At 70.3% G+C, this 18,048-nt stretch overlaps 2 protein-coding genes across 2 annotated transcripts; both read right to left on the bottom strand.

Moving 5' to 3' along the window:
• Positions 1–702: 702 nt before the first annotated feature.
• Positions 703–11,595, bottom strand: RBM28 (RNA binding motif protein 28). The gene is made up of 17 exons (XM_054294094.1): positions 11,469–11,595; positions 10,653–10,909; positions 10,149–10,224; positions 9,952–10,044; positions 9,355–9,429; positions 8,857–9,186; positions 8,462–8,528; positions 8,285–8,394; positions 7,552–7,625; positions 7,039–7,174; positions 5,972–6,036; positions 5,713–5,877; positions 4,734–4,868; positions 3,994–4,068; positions 1,900–2,171; positions 1,142–1,241; positions 703–1,054 (listed from the first exon to the last, which is right to left on the bottom strand). Exons 1-17 carry the CDS (start codon positions 11,593–11,595, stop codon positions 923–925), a joined length of 2,289 nt encoding a protein of 762 aa, XP_054150069.1. The 3' UTR covers positions 703–922.
• A 1,409-nt stretch (positions 11,596–13,004) lies between these two features.
• On the bottom strand, positions 13,005–17,436 carry PRRT4 (proline rich transmembrane protein 4). The gene is made up of 5 exons (XM_054294101.1): positions 16,890–17,436; positions 16,721–16,813; positions 15,228–15,865; positions 14,282–15,101; positions 13,005–13,516 (listed from the first exon to the last, which is right to left on the bottom strand). Exons 1-5 carry the CDS (start codon positions 17,434–17,436, stop codon positions 13,005–13,007), a joined length of 2,610 nt encoding a protein of 869 aa, XP_054150076.1.
• Positions 17,437–18,048: the final 612 nt, after the last annotated feature.

Below are 18,048 nucleotides of genomic sequence, written 5' to 3'. Positions count from 1 at the left end.
TGGGAGCCCTGGGGACAAGGGAGCCCTGGGGACAAGGGACACCCCTGGGACAAGGGACACCTCTGGGACATGGGAGCCCTGGGGACATCAGCCACAAGGGGACAAGGGACTTCCCTGAGAAACGGGATCCACAGTGTCACGGGGGCACCTGGGTACAAGGGACACCCCTGGGCACAAGGGACACCCCTGGGGACAAGGGACACTGCAGGGATATGGGACCCCTGGGGACAAGGGACGTTTGGGACAGCGGCCACACGGGGCCAAGGGACCCCCGGGACACGGGGGCACCTGGGGACAAGGGACAGTGGGGCCCTGGGATGTGCCGGCCCCCAGGGCAGGGGTGACACGGGGACGCGCCCGTGACTCAGTGGCAGCTGATGCGTCGCTGGTGGCTCTGCCACCCCCCAGCCCGGTGTGACCCAGGCTGGGGACACGGGGGGGGCTGGGCCCCCAGGACAGGGGAAAGGGACGGGGACAGGGAGAGAGGAACAGCGGGACAAAGGGGACAGGGAGGGGAGACAGGGACAGGGCGTGTCACACACGGGGGGGACTCACGGGACCCGAAACTCATGGGATCCCCTCCCCGATCCCCCCTGGGGGTCTCGAGCCCCCCTCCCTGCCCCCCAGCCCCGGGAGATGTTTTGGGGTCCCCGAGGTGGGGGGCGGCATCGAGAGCCCAAATTTCCCTCAAAAAGTCCATTTTTATTAAAACCCATTTTTATTACAACCCAGGAAGACACAGAGCCACGGGGGGCGAGCCCCCCCAAACCCTGGGGGCAGCCAGGAGGGACCCAGGGCAGGGTCCCACCCCCAGCCCCCCCCCAGAGCGCGTGGGGGCAGCGCCCCAAACCCCCCTGTGGGGTGTGGGACCCCCGGCACCCCCAGGGGGTTTTGGGGTGCCGGGGGGGGTGCTGGGGGAGCCTCAGCTCTCGAACCACTTTCCCCCCCGGGCCGTGGGGGGGTCGCTCCCCAAAATCTTCCTCTTGTACCTCTCCACCAGCTCCTGGAAGCGCGCCTCGGCCCCCCCGGGGCCCCCCCGGCGCCGCCGCTGGCCCTGGGGGCACACGGGGGGTCAGGGGGACCCCAAAACCCCGGGGGGCTGGGGGGCCCCAATTCCCGGGGATGGACCCCAAATGCCTACCTGGGGAGGGGGCACCCGCAGCTTCTCCCGCCGCCGAGAGGCCTTGGGGGCTTTGGGGGGCTTGGGGGGCGGCTGAGCCTTCTTGCCCTTGTCCCGTTTCCTGGGGGGAAAAGGGGAAATTGGGAAAAGGGGGAAGTGAGGGAGACCCCGGGGTGCCCCGAGGGGCAGAGACACCCGGGAGGGGGGAAGGAAATGGGGGGAAGGAAATGGGGAGGGAAAGGATAAAAGCTTTGGGGTAAAGAGGGGAGAGAAGAGAGGGAAAAGGGAGGAAATGGGGTGGGAATGGGGATGGGGAAGGGAGGGAAAATGGGGCAGAAAAGGGGAAAAAATGGAGGGAAAAGAGAAGGAAAATAAAGAGAAATGAGAGAGAAAAGGAGGGGGAGGAAAAGGGGGAGAAATGAGGGAATGGGAGGTTCAAAAAGGGGTGGAAGGGGGAAAGGAAAAAGGAAGGGTGGAAAAGGGGAAGGGAAAGGGGAAGGGGGAAAGGGAAGGGAAATGAGAGAAAAAAGGGGGGAGAAAAGAGGAGAAATGAAAGAATGGGAGGTAGAAGGGGTGGAAGGGGGGAAGGAGAGGAAGAGGGAAGGGTGGAAAAAGGGAACACGTGGGGAAATAAAAAGGGGAGAAAGGAAAGGGAAATGGGGAGAACACTGAGGGTGAAAGGAGCAAAGGGGAAATAGAAAGGGGAAATGGGAATGGGGAGAACGCTGAGGGCGAAGGGCAGCAAAGGGCCAAGCCCAGGGGCACAGGGCCCCCCTCACCTGATCTTGGGCCCGCGGTGGGAGGGCAGGGCCAGCACCTTGGTGCCGGGAGCCCCCCGGAGCCCCGGGCCCTGCGTGCGGAACCCGGCCCAGGGGGTCCCGCAGGGGGGCTGGGGGGCGGCCGGGGGGCCCCCCGAGCCCGCGGGGGGGGCTGCCTGTGCCTTGGGGGGCGCTGGGTGCCCCTTGGGGGGCGCTGGGTGCTCCTTGGGGGGGTCCGGGGCTCCCTGGGGACCCTCTGGGGCTCCTGCAGCCGCCTTGGCCTTGGCCTTGAGCTGTGGGGAAAGGTGGGGTCAGGGTGGGGTCAGGGTGGGGCCAGTGTGGGGTCAGTGTGGGGTCAGTGTGGGGTCAGGGCTGGGGTCAGTGTGGGGTCAGCGTGGGGTCAGGGCTGGGGTCAGTGTGGGGTCAGTGTGGGGTCAGTGTGGGGTCACCGTGGGGTCAGGGCTGGGGTCAGTGTGGGGTCAGCGTGGGGTCAGGGCTGGGGTCAGTGTGGGGTCAGTGTGGGGTCAGGGCTGGGGTCAGTGTGGGGTCAGTGTGGGGTCAGGGCTGGGGTCAGCGTGGGGTCAGTGTGGAGTCAGCGTGGGGTCAGGGCTGGGGTCAGTGTGGGGTCAGTGTGGGGTCAGTGTGGGGTCAGTGTGGGGTCAGGGCTGGGGTCAGTGTGGGGTCAGTGTGGGGTCAGCGTGGGGTCAGGGCTGGGGTCAGTGTGGGGTCAGTGTGGGGTCAGGGCTGGGGTCAGGGCTGGGGTCAGTGTGGGGTCAGTGTGGGGTCAGCGTGGGGTCAGGGCTGGGGTCAGTGTGGGGTCAGTGTGGGGTCAGGGCTGGGGTCAGGGCTGGGGTCAGTGTGGGGTCAGAGCTGGGGTCAGGGCTGGGGTCAGTGTGGGGTCAGGGCTGGGGTCAGTGTGGGTCAGTGTGGGGTCAGTGTGGGGTCAGTGCTGGGGTCAGGGCTGGGGTCAGTGTGGGGTCAGTGTGGGGTCAGTGTGGGGTCAGTGTGGGGTCAGTGTGGGTCAGTGTGGGGTCAGGGCTGGGGTCAGTGTGGGGTCAGCGTGGGGTCAGGGCTGGGGTCAGCGTGGGGTCAGTGTGGGGTCAGGGCTGGGGTCAGGGCTGGGGTCAGGGCTGGGGTCAGTGTGGGGTCAGCGTGGGGTCAGGGCTGGGGTCAGGGCTGGGGTCAGAGCTGGGGTCAGGGCTGGGGTCAGGGCGGGGTCAGGGCTGGGGTCAGTGTGGGTCAGTGTGGGGTCAGTGTGGGGTCAGTGCTGGGGTCAGGGCTGGGGTCAGTGTGGGTCAGTGTGGGGTCAGTGTGGGGTCAGTGTGGGGTCAGTGTGGGGTCAGGGCTGGGGTCAGTGTGGGTCAGTGTGGGGTCAGTGTGGGGTCAGTGTGGGGTCAGCGTGGGGTCAGGGCTGGGGTCAGTGTGGGGTCAGGGCTGGGGTCAGTGTGGGTCAGTGTGGGGTCAGCGTGGGGTCAGGGCTGGGGTCAGTGTGGGGTCAGTGTGGGGTCAGTGTGGGGTCAGCGTGGGGTCAGGGCTGGGGTCAGTGTGGGGTCAGTGTGGGGTCAGGGCTGGGGTCAGGGCTGGGGTCAGGGCTGGGGTCAGTGTGGGGTCAGCGTGGGGTCAGGGCTGGGGTCAGGGCTGGGGTCAGTGTGGGGTCAGGGCTGGGGTCAGGGCTGGGGTCAGTGTGGGGTCAGAGCTGGGGTCAGGGCTGGGGTCAGGGCGGGGTCAGGGCTGGGGTCAGTGTGGGTCAGTGTGGGGTCAGTGTGGGGTCAGTGCTGGGGTCAGGGCTGGGGTCAGTGTGGGTCAGTGTGGGGTCAGGGCTGGGGTCAGCGTGGGGTCAGCGTGGGGTCAGGGCTGGGGTCAGTGTGGGGTCAGTGTGGGGTCAGTGTGGGGTCAGGGTGGGGCCAGTGTGGGGTCAGGGCTGGGGTCAGTGTGGGGTCAGTGTGGGGTCAGTGTGGGGTCAGGGTGGGGCCAGTGTGGGGTCAGGGCTGGGGTCAGTGTGGGGTCAGTGTGGGGTCAGCGTGGGGTCAGGGCTGGGGTCATCACTGAAAGCCCCAGGGGTCACAGGGGTCAGGGGTCACAGGGGTCAGGGGTCACAGGTCAGGGGGTCCGTACCAGCCCCCGCTGGATGCGCTGCTCCCGCAGCCGCAGCTTCCGCCGGTCCTCGAGCGCAAACTCCACGATCGGGCGCTGGGGGGGCACGGTGGGCACCCCAAAAACACCCCAAACACGGGGGGGGACACCCCCCAAATACCCCACACACCACGGTGGGTACCCCAAAAATACCCCACACGCCACGGGGGACGCCCCAAAAATACCCCACACACCACGGTGGGCACCCCAAAAACGGGGGGGGACACCCCCCAAATACCCCACACACCACGGTGGGCACCCCCCAAATACCCCACACAACAAGAGGGCACCCCAAAACCCCCCAGACACTGGGGAGCACCCTGAAATCCCCTCAAGTACCCAGGGGGACACCCCAAAACCAAGAGGACACTTCTAAAGCTCCCAAAACTCTGTGGGAGACACCCCAAACTTGCAGGGGTCCCCCCAGAGCAACGGGGAGATCCCCAAAACCCCATGAGAGATCCCAAAACCCCAGGGAAACCCCACGACACCCCAACACCACGAGGGCACCCCGAAATCCAGGGGGGACCTCCCTAAAAACACCACGGGGTAACCCAGAACACCCCAAAAACCGCGGGCACCCCAAAACACCCAGGGGAACCCGAAACTACCCAGGAGAACCCCCAGGGCACCCCAAAACCCCCGGGGGGTCCCAGGAAATCCCAGGGGCAGCTCCGGGCTCTGGAAACGGGGTTCCCTGGGTTTGGGGTGCCCGCACTGACCTTGTGGGCCCCGAAGAGCTCGGGGTTGTTGTTGAGGCGCCGCAGGGCCCCCAGGGCCTCCTCGTGCTCCCCAAACTCCACAAAGGCGAACCCCAAAGATTTGCCCTGGCCCCGCAGCTCCCGCATCACCCGGCACTGGGGAGGAGATTGGGTCACCCCAAAGCACCCCCTGGGTCACCCCAAAACCCACTGGCAGCCCCGCATCACCCAGCACTGGGGAAGGCATGGCGTCACCCCAAAGCACCCCCTGGGTCACCCCAAAACCCACTCAGGGCACTCCAGAGCCCCCCACGGCTCCTGCATCACCCAGCACTGGGGAAGGCATGGGGCCACCCAAAACTCACCCAGGGCACCCCAAAACCCAACCCAAACAACCCCGCAGCTCCCGCATCACCTGGCACTGGGCATGGGATGGAGTCACCCCAAAGCACCCCCTGGGTCACCCCAAAACTCACTGACAGCCCCACATCACCTGGCACTGGGGAAGGCATGGGGCCACCCCAAAACTCACCCAGGGCACCCCAAAACCCACTCAGGGCACTCCAGAGCCCCCCTCAGTTCCTGCACCAGCCGGCACTGGGGAAGGCATGGGGTCACCCCAAAAACACCCCCTGGGTCACCCCAAACTCCCACAGCTCCCACATCACCCAGGACTGGGGAAGGCATGGAGTCACCCCAAAACATGCCCTGGGTAACCCCAAAACCCAGCCAGGGCATCCCCCAGAGGGGCACGAAGGAACACAGAGGTACACACTGGGACACCAGGGGGACACAAAAGGACCCAGGGTGACCCAGGGTGACCCAGAGTGATCAGGGCCAGCACCTCTTTGATGCGTGGGGTGGCACCGCTGGTGCCCTGCAGGGCGGCACGCAGCAGGGCGCGCAGCCGGGCCGAGTCCAGCGCCTTGGGCAGGGTGACCCGGGGTGACCCGGGGTGACCCAGAGTGACCCACGGTGCCCACGCCCAGCCTGTCCGTACCTCGGTGATGCGTGGGGTGGCACCGCTGGTGCCCCGCAGGGTTTGGCGCAGCAGGGCGCGCAGCCGGGCCGAGTCCAGCGCCTTGGGCAGGTTGTGCAGGCACAGCCGCGTCCGCGACACCGCCACGTTGGGGTCCTGCAGCCGCCGCCGCTTCAGCTCCTCAAACTGGGGGGGCGCGGGGGGTCAGGGGCTGGGCAGGGCACGGGGACACCCCCACACAGCCCCACACACCCCCTGAGCCCCACAGGGCCGCACTCACCCGCGCCCGCTTGGCCATGTCCGAGTCACTGACGCCCTCGGCAGCGCGCGAGCCCGGCCGGACGGCTGCGGGGCAAATGGGGGAGCTCAGGGAATTCGGGGGGCTGTGGGGGGCTCAGGGGAATGGGGGATCCCGGCCGGATGGCTGGGATGGGAACTGGGGTCAGTGGATTTGGGGTCACAGGGATTTGGGGGAGCTCAGGGGAATGGGGGAGCCCAGGGGGATGGCTGCGGTGGGAACTGGGGTCAGAGGAATTTGGGGGTGCTCTAGGGGGCTCAGGGGAATGGGGGAGCCTGCATGGATGGCTGGGATGGGAATTGGGGCGGGAAATGGGGTCACAGGGGTTTGGGGGGGATTTGGGGGAATGGGGAAATGGGATGATTCTGGGAATTTGGGGGGCCAGAGAGTAATGGGAGAGCTGGGGCAGATGTCTGGGGAAGGGAATGAGTGTGCTTTGGGGGGGGGTCAGAGAAATGTGGTGGGGAAAAGAGAGGGGTCAGAGGGATTTGGGAAGGGTCTGAGAAGCACTGGGGGGGCAGAGGGAATGGGGGGTGGGGGATTTGGGGAGCAAGGGGAAACTGGGGTTGGGGGTCCCCAGGAGAACGGGGAGGCTGAAAGGGGGGTCAGGGATGGGAACAGGGGCTCAGGGAGGGGATGGGGGCTCAGGGAGGGGACGGGGGCTCAGGGAGGGGAATGGGGGCTCAGGGAGGGGACGGGGGCTCAGGGAGGGGAATGGGGGCTCAGGGAGGGGAATGGGGCTCAGGGAAGGAATGGGGGCTCAGGGAGGGGATGGGGGCTCAGGGAGGTTGAATGGGGGCTCAGGGAGGGGATGGGGGCTCAGGGAGGGGACGGGGGCTCAGGGAGGGGACGGGGGCTCAGGGAGGGGATGGGGGCTCAGGGAGGGAATGGGGGCTCAGGGAGGGGACGGGGGCTCAGGGAGGGGAATGGGGGCTCAGGGAGGGGATGGGGGCTCAGGGATGGGGACGGGGGCTCAGGGAGGGGAATGGGGGCTCAGGGAGGGGAATGGGGCTCAGGGAGGGCGGGGGGCACTGCGGCCCCAGACTCACCCCCCTCCCGGGCCAGGTACAGGTTCCTGGTGCCGCCTCGGGGCCGGGCCGAGCCCCCCGGGAGCCCCCGGGCCTGCTCCCGGCTCAGCGCGGGGTCCACGCGCAGCTGCCGCCCCGCCAGGCGCAGCCCCCCGCCCTGGGACAGCGGGGACAGGGGGCTCAGGGGGCGTGGGGCACCCCCAAACCATCCCACACCCCCCTAAACCCCTCCCAGGCAGAGCCCCCCGCCCTGGGACAGCGGGGTCAGGGGGCACAGGACACCCCCCCGACCCCCCCCAAACCCACAGCATCCCCCAGAACCTCCCACACCCCCCCAAAACCCCCCAAACTCTCCAAAACCCCCCATCGCACCAAAACCCCAAACTGCCCCCAAAACTCTGCAAGACCCCCCTCCTAAACCCCCTCAGGATCCCCCAAACCCTGCCCAGCCCCACCAAAGCCCTGCCCCAAACCCCCCTGAGCCCCCCTGCCCCCCCGTCCCGGGGGTCTCTGTCCCCCCGGGGTCCCCCTCACCTCGGGCCCCTCCTGAGCAGCCTGGATGCATTTCTGGGCCCCCTCGGGGGTCTCAAACTGGGCAAAGGCAGAGCCTGGGGGGGCAGGGGGGTCAGGGGGAGCCCCCAGGGTGGGAGCCAAGGCCAAACGTGGGACACCCCCAATGTGGGGGCACCCCAAACACGGGATAACCACCCCATGGTGGGCGTTGCCCATTGTGGAGACCCTCCCTCAACTGCAGGGCAGAAACCCCCAAATGTGGAACAGACACCCCCACTCCCAAGTGTGGAACAGACACCCCCAAAAGTAGAACAGACACCCCCAAATATGCTGCTACCCAAAATCTGAGACTCTCTCCCCCTGGCTGTCAGCAACCCCCAAATACCCCAGGACCCTCTGGGACCCCTCCCAAACATCCCCCCCAAGACTCCTCCCCATGTCTGGGGTGCAGCTCCCACCCAGATCCCCTGTTTCTGGGGGTCTAAGTGTGGGGGCGCAGCACCTGGTGCCCCCCCCCCAAGTCCCTGTCCCACCTTTGGGGGTCCCAGCGTCCCCCCCATTCCCCTCGCACCTTTGGGGTGCCGGTGTTGGGGCGCAGCACCCAGAGCCCCCCCAGCCCTGTCTCGCCTTTGGGGATCCCCCATTCACATCGCACTTTTAGGGGTGCAGCACGCTGAGCCCCCCCACTCCCGTCCCACCTTTGGGGGTCCCCGTGTTGGGGTGCAGCACCCAGAGCCCCCCATTCCCATCGCACCTTTGGGGGTGCCGGTGTTGGGGTGCAGCACCAGCCGCACGTAGCAGAGCCCCCCGAACTGCGCCAGGCTCTCCTCCAGCTCCTCCTCCTCGGTGTCGAACGAGAGGTTCCTGGGGGGTCGGGGGGCTCAGGGGGGGCCCAGGGCGGGGGTCCCCCGTTCCCGGCCCCCCCACTCACCGGATGAACACCGTCCTGCCCTCGGCCACGTCCGACGGGCGCTGCCGCCGCCTGCGGGGGGGCCCCTCTGCAATGGGGGGGTCAGGGTCATGGGAGACCCTGGGGGCACCCCCAAACCCCCAGGGCACGTGGGAGACCCCCAGGACCCCAGGGACACCCCGGACCCCCAGGGGCACCCCCGGACCCCAAGGAACCCCCCAGGACACCCAGAAATGTCCCCATGCCCTGGAAGACCCCTCAGACTGCCCTAAGCCCCCCCCTCAAACCTCCCCAGACTCCTTAACCTCCCCCACAGACCCCCCAAACCTCCCCAGGAGCCCCCCCAGCCCACAAAGCCCCCCAGACTCTGCCCAAGCCCCCCCAGACCTCCCCAGCCATGCCAGTTCCCAACAAACCTTCCTCATCCTCATCCTCTTCATCTTCATCCTCCTCATCTTCCTCATCTTCGTCCTCCTCATCCTCATCTTTTTCCTCATCTTCCTCTTCCTCCTCATCTTCCTCTACCTTCTTTTTTTTCCTGTGCCCCAGCCCAGCTCTGGCCCCTGATCCCCTTTTTGGGGTCTGCCGGGGTGCCTGGGCAGCCTCTTTCTGCTCCTCTTCCTCCTCTTCATCTTCATCTTCTTCATCCTCCTCGTCCTTTCCTTCATTCTCCTCTTTTTCTTCTTCCTCTTCTTCTTCTTCTTCTTCCTCTTTTTCCTTGTTTTCCTCCCCTTTCTCCTCTCCCTCTGTAGGAACAGGGGGTGTGAGGGGGTCACCTTGCCCCCCTCTGCCCCCCCAAACCCTCAGGGACCCCAGCCCAGCCCCTCACATGGGGTAGGGGGGATCTGGGGGTCTCACTGAATGGGGGATTTGGGGTCTCCCCAGGGGGTTTGGGGTCAGTTTTGGGGTCTCACCAGGCGTTTTTGGGGCTCCCTGTGTCCCCTGGTACTTGTCCTTGGCCACGGCCCAATCCACGGCCAGGGGCCGCCCTGGGGGGCACGGGGGGGTCAGAGCCCCAAATTCCTGAGGGCCCCCGTGCCCCACAGAGCCCCCATCCTCCGTGTGCCCCCCAGAGTCCCCATCCTCCGTGTGCCCCACAGAGCCCCCCATCCTCCGTGTGCCCCCCAGAGCCCCCCTCCTCTGTGTGCCCCCCAGAGCCCCCCTCCTCCGTGTGCCCCCCAGAGCCCCCCATCCTCCGTGTGCCCCACAGAGCCCCCCCTCCATGTGCCTCTTCCCCAGAGCCCCCATTTCCCCCAGACCCCCCAGCTCCCTCCCCTCACCCCCCATTTTCCCTAGGACCCCTCCAAACCTCTGATCTCCCCAGTTTGGAGACCCCCAGCACCCCCAACTCCCAGGGACCGCCTGCTGAACCCCAGAACCCCCAAGTCTCAGAGCTGAGACCCACTGAGCCCTCTCTCCAGGATCCCCCAAACGCCCTCCAGGCCCCCCCAGATCTGATCTGGGCCCCTTTGAGCCCCCCCAGCCCCCCAGAACCCCTCAGCCCCCCAGACCTTTGATCTGGGCCCCGTTGAGCCCCCGCAGCGCCGCCGCCGCCTCACGCAGGTTCCGGAGCTGGACGAAGGCGAAGCCCCTCGGGGTCCCGTCTGCAAGAGCCCCCCAAAGCGACCCCCAGAGTGAGCCCAAAGTGAGCCCAGAGTGAGCCCAGGGCTGGGGGGCACCCGGGGGGCTCGGGGGGCCGGGGGCTCACCAGGCTTGCGGGGCAGGTTCAGCTCCACCACGGGGCCAAAGGGGGCGAAGAGAGCCTGGAGCTCCTCCTCGGAGCACTGCGGGGACAGGGGGGACACTGAGGGGTCACGGGGGACACTGAGGGGTCAGGGGGGCACTGACGGTCACAGGGGACACTGAGGGGTCAGGGGGGTCAGTGAGGGGTCAGGGATCCCTGGGGAGAGGGCAGCACTGGGGGGCTCTGGACATGACAGCCATCAGGGGTTTGGGGGTCCTGGGAGCATCAGGGGTGCTGGGGAGGTGCCCTGGGAGGAATGGGGTCACTGGGGGGGTCCTGGGCATGGGGGAGTGCTGGGGGGATCCCTGGGGGGTCCACGGAGAGATGGCGGTCCCCAGGGAAATGGGGGTCCCTTGGGAAGGGCCTGGGGAGCCTGAGGGGCACTGGGGGTCCCTGGGGGGTTGGGGGCACTCGGGGGGTCTCTGGGGGTTTGAGGGCACTTTGGGGGTCCCTGGGAGCCCCCCTCACCTGGAAGCTGAGGTTGCGCAGGATCAGCCGCGCCTTGCGGGAGGGTCCCCGCGGTTTCTTGGCGCGGGGCGGTCCCAGGGGGCTCTCCCCCCGTGCCCCGGGGGTGTCGGCGCCCCTCGGGGCGGGCCGGGCCCGCGGCCGGGCGGGGCTCACGGGCAGGCGGCGCCCGCCCAGCTCGGGCGGCTCCCGCAGCGCCCGCGCCGCGTCCTCGGCCAGGGAGAACGTCACGTACCCGAACCCGCGGCACCTCGGGGAGCCTGGGGGGCCGGGGGGGCGTCAGGGGCCCGACACCCCCGGCACGGCCCCCCCACACCCGACCGGGACCCCCAAACCAGCCCTGCCCCAGAGCCCCGCTGTGCAGGCAGCCCAGTCACCCCGTGCTGCCCCCCAATGCATGACCCCCCAAATTCCTGCTCCCCAAATTCCTGCTGCACAGCTCCCCAGCCCCCCCTGTGCCCCCCAGCCCCAAATCCCAGTCCCAGCCCCCAGCTCAGACCCCAAATGTCACCTCCCCTTCCAAAGCCCTGCTCCTATCTCCCCCAGCCCCAAACCCCTCTGTGCCCCTAGATCCCCCCCACCCAGACCCCGGGTCCAGCCCCTCGGGCCACTCAGCTCCCAACCTCTGCCCCCCAGACCCCATTTCCAGCCCCAAACTGCCCCCCAAAGCCCTCCCAGCCCCTGCAGCCCCCCCAGACCCCATTCCCAGCCCCTGCAGACCCTCAGACCCCGCTCCCAGCCCCAGAGCTCGCTCCCTCACTGCTTCCGACCCCGCCACACCCCGCTCCCCGCAGCCCCCCGCTCCCTCCCGGCTCGGACCCTTCTCGGTGACCACGAAGCAGCGGCGGAGCGGCCCCAGGTGCCCGAAGAGCCGCTCCAGGAGCGCGGCGGTGGCTCCGGCGGGGAGGCCCCGCACCAGCACCGTGCGCGCCTCGGGCGCCGCCATCTTGGGCCGCGGGGGATGCCGGGAGCGCGGCGGAGCGGCCCGAGGGTGGCGGGGCCGGCTGAGGGCGCCTCCCGGCGGCAAGGAGGACCGGGAGCGGCACCGGGGGCGGGGCGGGCTCACAGCGCTCCCTGGCGGCAAGGAGGACCGGGAGCGGCACCGGGAGGGGCACCGGGGGCGGGGCGGGCTCACAGCGCCCCCTGGGGGCAAGGAGGACCGGGGAGATCGGGGGGCTCCGGGACCCCCCAGCACAGCCCAGAGGGGTCAAAGGGGTCCTGGGGGGCCCCGGAACCACCCAGCACAGCCCAGAGGGGTCCTGGGGGGGCTCCGGGGGTCTCACCCCGCGGGAAGGGGGTCGAGAGGCCCTTGGGGCCCCAGGGATGGGGTGCGTTCCCATTCCAGGGATGGGGGCGCGTTCGGGGGTCCCGTTGCGGAGCTGGGGGGTCAGAGGGTCCCGCCCCAGGTCTGGGGGCGCTCAGGGGTTGTCACACACATCCTTCGCACGTGGCACTTTATTGGGTACACGTGGGGGGGGAACTGGGGAGGCCATGGGGGAGTTTGTGGGGCCCCAGGTCGTTACCAACATTTGGGGGTCTCGGGGAACTGGGGGCGCTTTGTTACCCGTATTGGGGGGTCACAGGGACCTGAGAGGCGTCTGGGGGGTCCCCAGACTGGTACCAGCACTTGGGAGGTTCAAAGATATGGGGAGGGGGCGTTTCTTACCCGTTTTTGGGGGGTCACATGGAATTGGGGGGTCCCCAGATTGGAACCAGCACTCGGGGGTCTCGAGAACTTGGGGGGCAGCTGGGGGGGGTCCCCAGATTGGCACCAGCGACGGGAGGGATCGAGGCTCTGGGTGGGGCACTTTGTTACCCGTATTTGGGGGTCTCAAGGACTTGGGGGGCGGCTTGGGGGTCCCCAAGTCCTCATCAGCACCTGGGGGGCTCATTTGGGGCGGGCAGTTTGTCACTCCTCTTCGGGGGGATTCGGGAACTCGGGGAGGGGTTCCCCAGATTGTCACCAGCACTGGGAGGGGCCTCAGGGACACGGGGGGGCAGCTTGTTACCCGTATTTGGGGTCTCGGGGGCCTGGGGGGCACCGTGGGGGTCCCCAGGTTGTCATCAACACTTGGGGGTCTCAAGGACATGGGGGGGATCCCTGGATTGTCACCCGCATCGGGGAGGGGGTTTCAGGGGCCTGGGAGTCCCCAGATTGTCACCAGCACTTGGGGGAGGCTCAGGAGTTCGGGGGTCCCGAGGTTGCCCCCCTGGTTCGGGGGGCTCAGGAGTTTGGGGGTCCCGAGGTTGCCCCCCTCGTTTGGGGGTCCCGGGGGGCTCAGGGGGTCCCGAGGTCGCCCCCCTGGTTCGGGGGTCCCGGGGGGCTCTGGCCGGGCTCTCCCCGCCGCTCCCTCCCTACAAGTCAATGGTGTCGCTGCCGGGGCTGGGGCCGCCGCCGCCCGCGGGGGTCTCGGGGGGCGCGGCCCGGGGTCTCCCCTCGGCCCAGCTCTGCGAGGGGCGCAGCGGGGGCGGGGCCGGGCCCGTCGCGGGGGTCGCGCCGGGATCCGCCCCCCGGGCCGGGCCCCCCCCGCAGGAGGCGGCGCGGGACAGCCCCGAGGGGCGGGGGGCGGCGGGGGGGGCACCGGGGGCACCGGGGGGGCCAGCAGCGCCAGCTGTGCCAGCTGTGCCCGAGGGGCTGGGGTCTGACGGGCCAGCGGTGCCGGGCGCTGCAGGGCCCTGCGCTCCAGGTGTGCCAGGGGTTCCAGCTGTTCCAGGTGTGCCGCTGGCGGTGCTGGCGGTGCCCGGGGTCCCCGTCCCTGAGGGGCCGGCGCTGCCGGTTCCCGGGGGCGCGGTTTTGCTGTCCCTGCTTGTGCCGGGGGTGCCACGCTCTGTCCCGCCAGCTGTGCCAGCTGTGCCGGGTTTGCTGGCTGTGCCAGGTGCGCTGGTTGCTGCAGCTGTGCCAGATTTGCCGGCTGTGCCAGGTGTGCTGGCTGTGCTGGCTGCGCTGGCTGTGCCAGGTTTGGCAGCTGTGCCAGGCGTGGTGGCTGTGCCAGCTGTGCCAGGTTTGCTGGTTGCTGAAGCTGTGCCAGGTGTGCCGGCTGTGCTGGCTGTGACAGGTATGGTGGCTGCGCTGACTGTACTAGGTTTGCTGGTTGTTGCAGCTGTGCCAGGTGTGCCAGGTTTGCCGGCTGTGCCAGGTTTGCTGGTTGTTGCAGCTGTGCCAGGTGTGCCGGCTGCACCAGGTGTGCCAGGTGTGCCGGCTGTGCCAGGTTTGCTGGTTGTTGCAGCTGTGCCAGGTGTGCCAGGTTTGCCGGCTGTGCCAGGTTTGCTGGTTGTTGCAGCTGTGCCAGGTGTGCCGGCTGCGCCAGGTGTGCCAGGTGTGCCGGCTGTGCCAGGTTTGCTGTTTGCTGAAGCTGTGCCAGGTGTGCCGGCTATGCCAGGTGTGCCAGGTTTGCCAGCTGGGCCAGGTTTGCTGTTTGCTGAAGCTGTGCCAGGTGTGCCGGCTGTGCTGGCTGTACCAGGTTTGCCAGCTACCCCAGGTGTTCCGGCTGTGCCAGGTTTGCCGGTTGCTCCAGCTGTGCCAGGTTTGCTAGCTGTTCCTGCTGTTCCAGGTGCTCCAGCTGTTCCAGGTTTGCCAGCCGCGCCAGCTGCGCTGGGTGTTCCAGCTGTGCCAGCTGAGTCAGGAGCGCCACCTGTGCCAGCTGTGCCGGCTGTTGCAGCCGTGCCAGGTTTGCCCGCCGTGCCAGCCGTGCCAGGTTTGCCATTCGTGCCGGTCGTGCCACCCGTTCCGGCCGTGCCCGCCCCCGCGGTGCCGGTGCCGCCCGCTGCCGCAGCCCCGGCTGTGCCGCTGGCGCTCCCGGTGCCCAGCCCGGGCATGGCGGTGCTGCCGCCCCCCGGTAGCGCGGTGCTGCCGGTGCCGGTGCTGCCGGTGCTGCCGCCCCCCGGCAGGGCGGTGCTGCTGGTGCCGGTGCTCCCGGCGCTCCCGGTGCTCGGGGCGCTGCGGGCGCTGCCGGCGGCGCTGATGACGCTGATCTCGGTGCTGCCGGTGCTCCCGAGCGCGCTGACCCCGTTGCTCTTGGCCTTCCCACCGTTACCGGCGCTGCCCGCGAGGGCGATGCCGGCGCTCCCGGCGCCCGCGGCGTTGCCGGTGAGGCCGATCCGGGCGGCCCCGATGCCGCCGTTCCCGGCGCGGAACATGCCCGGCGCCCCCAGCGCCTCGTCGATGGAGCGGCGCAGGTCGATGGGGGACGGGGGCCGGAACCCGGCCGTGGGGTCCCCGTCCGCGTCCAGGGGGGACTCGGGGGGCGCCCCCGCCTCCTCGCCCGCTGCCCGCCCGCCGCCGCCCTCGGGGGGCTCCGCGGGGCCGCCGGGGGGGGCGCGGCCGCTCGGGGGGGCGGCGAAGGCGAGCGCGGCCAGCGCCCCCCCCATGGCCAGCTCGGCCAGGCGCGCCCCCAGCTGCAGCCCCCACCAGGCCCAGGGCCCGGGCGCGGGGGTCGCGGCCCAGCCCCGGGCCTGCAGGGCCCCGAAGAGCTGCAGCCCCGCGCTCAGCGCCGCCGCCGCCGCGCCCAGCGCCCGCGGGACCCCCGCCCGCGCCCCCCCCGCCGCCGCCGCCCCGCGCTTGCCGCGCCCCCCGCCCGCCCCGCAGCGCCGCAGCCCCCGCAGCGCCAGCGCGGCCGCCAGCGCGGCGAACAGAGCGCGGGGCAGCAGCAGCAGCAGCAGCGGGGGCCCCCCCAGCGCCGCCAGCGCCCCCACGGCCCCCAGCACGCCCCCCAGGTGCAGCGCCCCCAGGACCAGCAGCAGCGGCACCGGGCCGGCGGCGGGGGGCGCCAGCGCCAGCCCCCAGCCCAGGCACGGGAAGGGCAGCTCGAAGAGCGCCCGGGCGGCGGGGGGCGGCAGGCGCCCCCCCAGCTCGTAGGGGTCGAAGAAGAGCGGGAAGGCGCGGGCGAGCGCGGCCAGCGCCAGCAGCGCCCCCAGCAGCCGCGCCAGCGCCGGGCGGCGCCCCCCGAGCAGCAGCAGCGCCCCCAGCCCCCCCAGCAGCGCGAAGGCCGCCCCCGCCCCGTAGACGTGCCCGGGCCACGCCGCGCCCCACAGCGCCGCCGCCTCGGGCCACGGCGCGCCCAGCGGCGCGAAGTGCGGCGGCCACGGGAACGGGGGCGCGGGGGAGGCCCCGCCGGGCTCCGGGCCCCCCGAGCCGCAGGCGGAGCCCGGCGTGCAGGCGGAGGCGGCGGCGGGCGGCGGCGCGGCCCCCCGGGAGGGCTGGCGGCCGGGGGACGGCGCTGCGGGAGACGCGGGGGTCAGCGGGGGGAGCGGGGGTCCCCACACCCCGAACCCCCCCTGCTCCTCCCAGGACCCCCCAGATACCCCCCCACATCCCGCATCTCGCCCGAGTCCGGAGGGAGGCAGCGCCCCCCCACCAGCACCCCCAAACCCCCACGTGTCCCCATTTCCCCGGGACCCCCAAAGCCCAGATGCCCCCTATTGACCCCGAACTCTTCAGCCCCCCCCAATCCACAGCCTCCCCCCCAGAGCCTGCATTCCCCCGGCCCCTCCAAACCCCAGCACCCCCCCGGCCTCCCAGAACCCCCCAAAACCCAGGACTCCCCCAAATCCCAGGGCTCCGCTGTTTCCTAGCCCCCCCTTAAATGCAGGACACTCCCATCCCCCAGAACTACCCCAGTTCCCAGACCCCCCATCTCCATAAACCCCCCAGGCCCTCCCCAAATCCCGGTCCCCAAATCCCGGTCCCCCCAAATCCCTGCCCGCAAATCTCCGCCCCTCAAAATCCCCGTCCCCCCAAATCCCGCCCCCCCCAAATCCCGGCTCCCCAAACCCAGCCCCTCAAATCCCGGACCCCAGATCCCACCCCCCAAATCCCGGTCCCCCTAAATCCCTGCGCCTAAATCTCCGCCCCTCAAAATCCCCCAAATCCCGCCCCCGCAAATCCCGGCCCCCAAACTCCGGCACCCCCAAACTCCAGCACCCCCAAACTCCCACCCCCCAAATCCCCTCCCCCAAATCCTGCCCCCAAATCCCGCCCCCCCCCCCCCCCAGATCCTTCTCTCCCCCCAAATCCCGCCCCCCCAAGTCCCGCCCCCCCAAATCCCGAATCCCGCCCCCCAATCCGCCCCCACCTGGCTCGGCGCCGCTTCCCGCCTCGTCCATCTCCAGGGACGCGTTTCCCCCCTCGGCGCCGACGCTGGGGGGCCCCGTGGGGAACAGGAACCCTGGGGGGCACCGGGGGGTCGGTGTCGGTGTCGGTGTGGGGGCTCCCCGGTTTGGGGGTCCCGCCCCCGCACTCACCGGCGGCGCTGAGTCTCCCGGCCAGCTCCGAGAGGCCGGGCGGGAGCCGGGGGCGGCCGGGGGCGCCCCGCAGGACGCCGGTGGGGGGCACGGCCGGCCCCGCGCCGCCCGGGGGGGGCTCCAGCCCCGCCGTCAGGTCGATGGCGATGTCCAGCTCCAGCTGCTTGTCCCGGGGCCGCCCCGGGCCGGGGGTCGCGGCCCCGCGGGCGGGGGGGCCCCCCCGGGCCGGCGCCTCCTCCGGGGGTCCCGCGGAGCCCTCGGCGGGCTCGGGCGGGGTGGGGGGCGCGGCGCTGCGGGGGGGGCCCGGGCTCCGGGGGGCGCCCGCGGGGGTGGGGGGCGCGGGGGGGCGCGGGCCGCCCTGGCTCCGCACCTTGATCTTGAAGTTGAGGCCGAGGTTGAGCGACAGCAGCGGGGAGTCGCTGTGCGGGGCGGGGGGCGTCCCGGGGGGCGCGCTGGGCGGCGGGGGGGCGGCGGCCCGGGCCACGCACAGCAGCGCCAGCAGCAGCCGAGGGGCGGCCGCCCCCTCCGCGGGGCACAGCGGCGACATCGCAGCGGCTGCGGACGGGGGCGCGGGGGGACGGGGTGTCACCCCCGGCATCACAGAGACCCCCAAGACAGCCCAGAGACCACCATGGCAACCCAGAGCTTCCCCCATGGTACCCCATAACGCCCCCCCGGCATCCCAGAGACCCCCCCCATGACAACCCAGAGCTTCCCCCATGGTACCCAATAACGCCCCCCCGGCATCCCAGAGACCCCCCCATGACAACCCAGAGCTTCCCCCATGGTACCCCATAACGCCCCGCCGGCATCCCAGAGACCCCCATGACAGCCCAGAGACCCCCCCCCATGACAACTCAGAGCCCCCTATGGCACCCCAGAACCCCCCCACGACACCCCAGAACCCCGCCCCGGCATCCCAGAGCCCCCCCATGGCACTCTGGAGCCCTCCATGGCAACCCCCGGTACTCAGGGAGCATTTGAGGAGGGACAGCGGCACCTGGGGGGCCAGGGACAGGAGGGGACAGCGGCACCTGGGGGCACAGGAGCGCCCCGGGGACAGGGACGCGATGTGACGGGCCAGGTGCACTCAGGGATGGACACACGGGAGCGCTCCATGGGCGGGGACAGGAGCACCGGGGGGGACACGGGGGCACCT

This window comes from Melozone crissalis, unplaced genomic scaffold (genome assembly GCF_028551555.1).
Source record: "Melozone crissalis strain CALT ecotype California unplaced genomic scaffold, PUWL_Pcris_2 ptg000208l_1, whole genome shotgun sequence".
NCBI classification, from domain to species: domain Eukaryota; kingdom Metazoa; phylum Chordata; class Aves; order Passeriformes; family Passerellidae; genus Melozone; species Melozone crissalis.
The sequence above is the reverse complement of the archived record's forward strand: the minus strand, read 5'-3'. Positions and strand labels throughout refer to the sequence as shown.

Excerpts from the sequence above, each read along its gene's own strand:
- RBM28 (XM_054294094.1), bottom strand. The coding sequence starts at position 11,595 with ATGGCGGCGCCCGAGGCGCGCACGGTGCTGGTGCGGGGCCTCCCCGCC. Across the intron at positions 8,529-8,856 it reads AGAGGATGAGGATGAGGAAG|AGGGGCCCCCCCGCAGGCGG; the intron begins GTTTGTTGGGAA and ends CCCCCATTGCAG. Across the intron at positions 8,395-8,461 it reads GGCAGGACGGTGTTCATCCG|GAACCTCTCGTTCGACACCG; the intron begins GTGAGTGGGGGG and ends CCGACCCCCCAG.
- PRRT4 (XM_054294101.1), bottom strand. The coding sequence starts at position 17,436 with ATGTCGCCGCTGTGCCCCGCGGAGGGGGCGGCCGCCCCTCGGCTGCTG. Across the intron at positions 15,102-15,227 it reads GGGGGCTGCGGCGCTGCGGG|GCCCGGGGCTGGGCCGCGAC; the intron begins GCGGGCGGGGGG and ends GGGGCCCTGCAG. Across the intron at positions 13,517-14,281 it reads AGCCGGCACAGCTGGCACAG|CCAGCAAACCCGGCACAGCT; the intron begins GTGGCGCTCCTG and ends CACCTGGCACAG.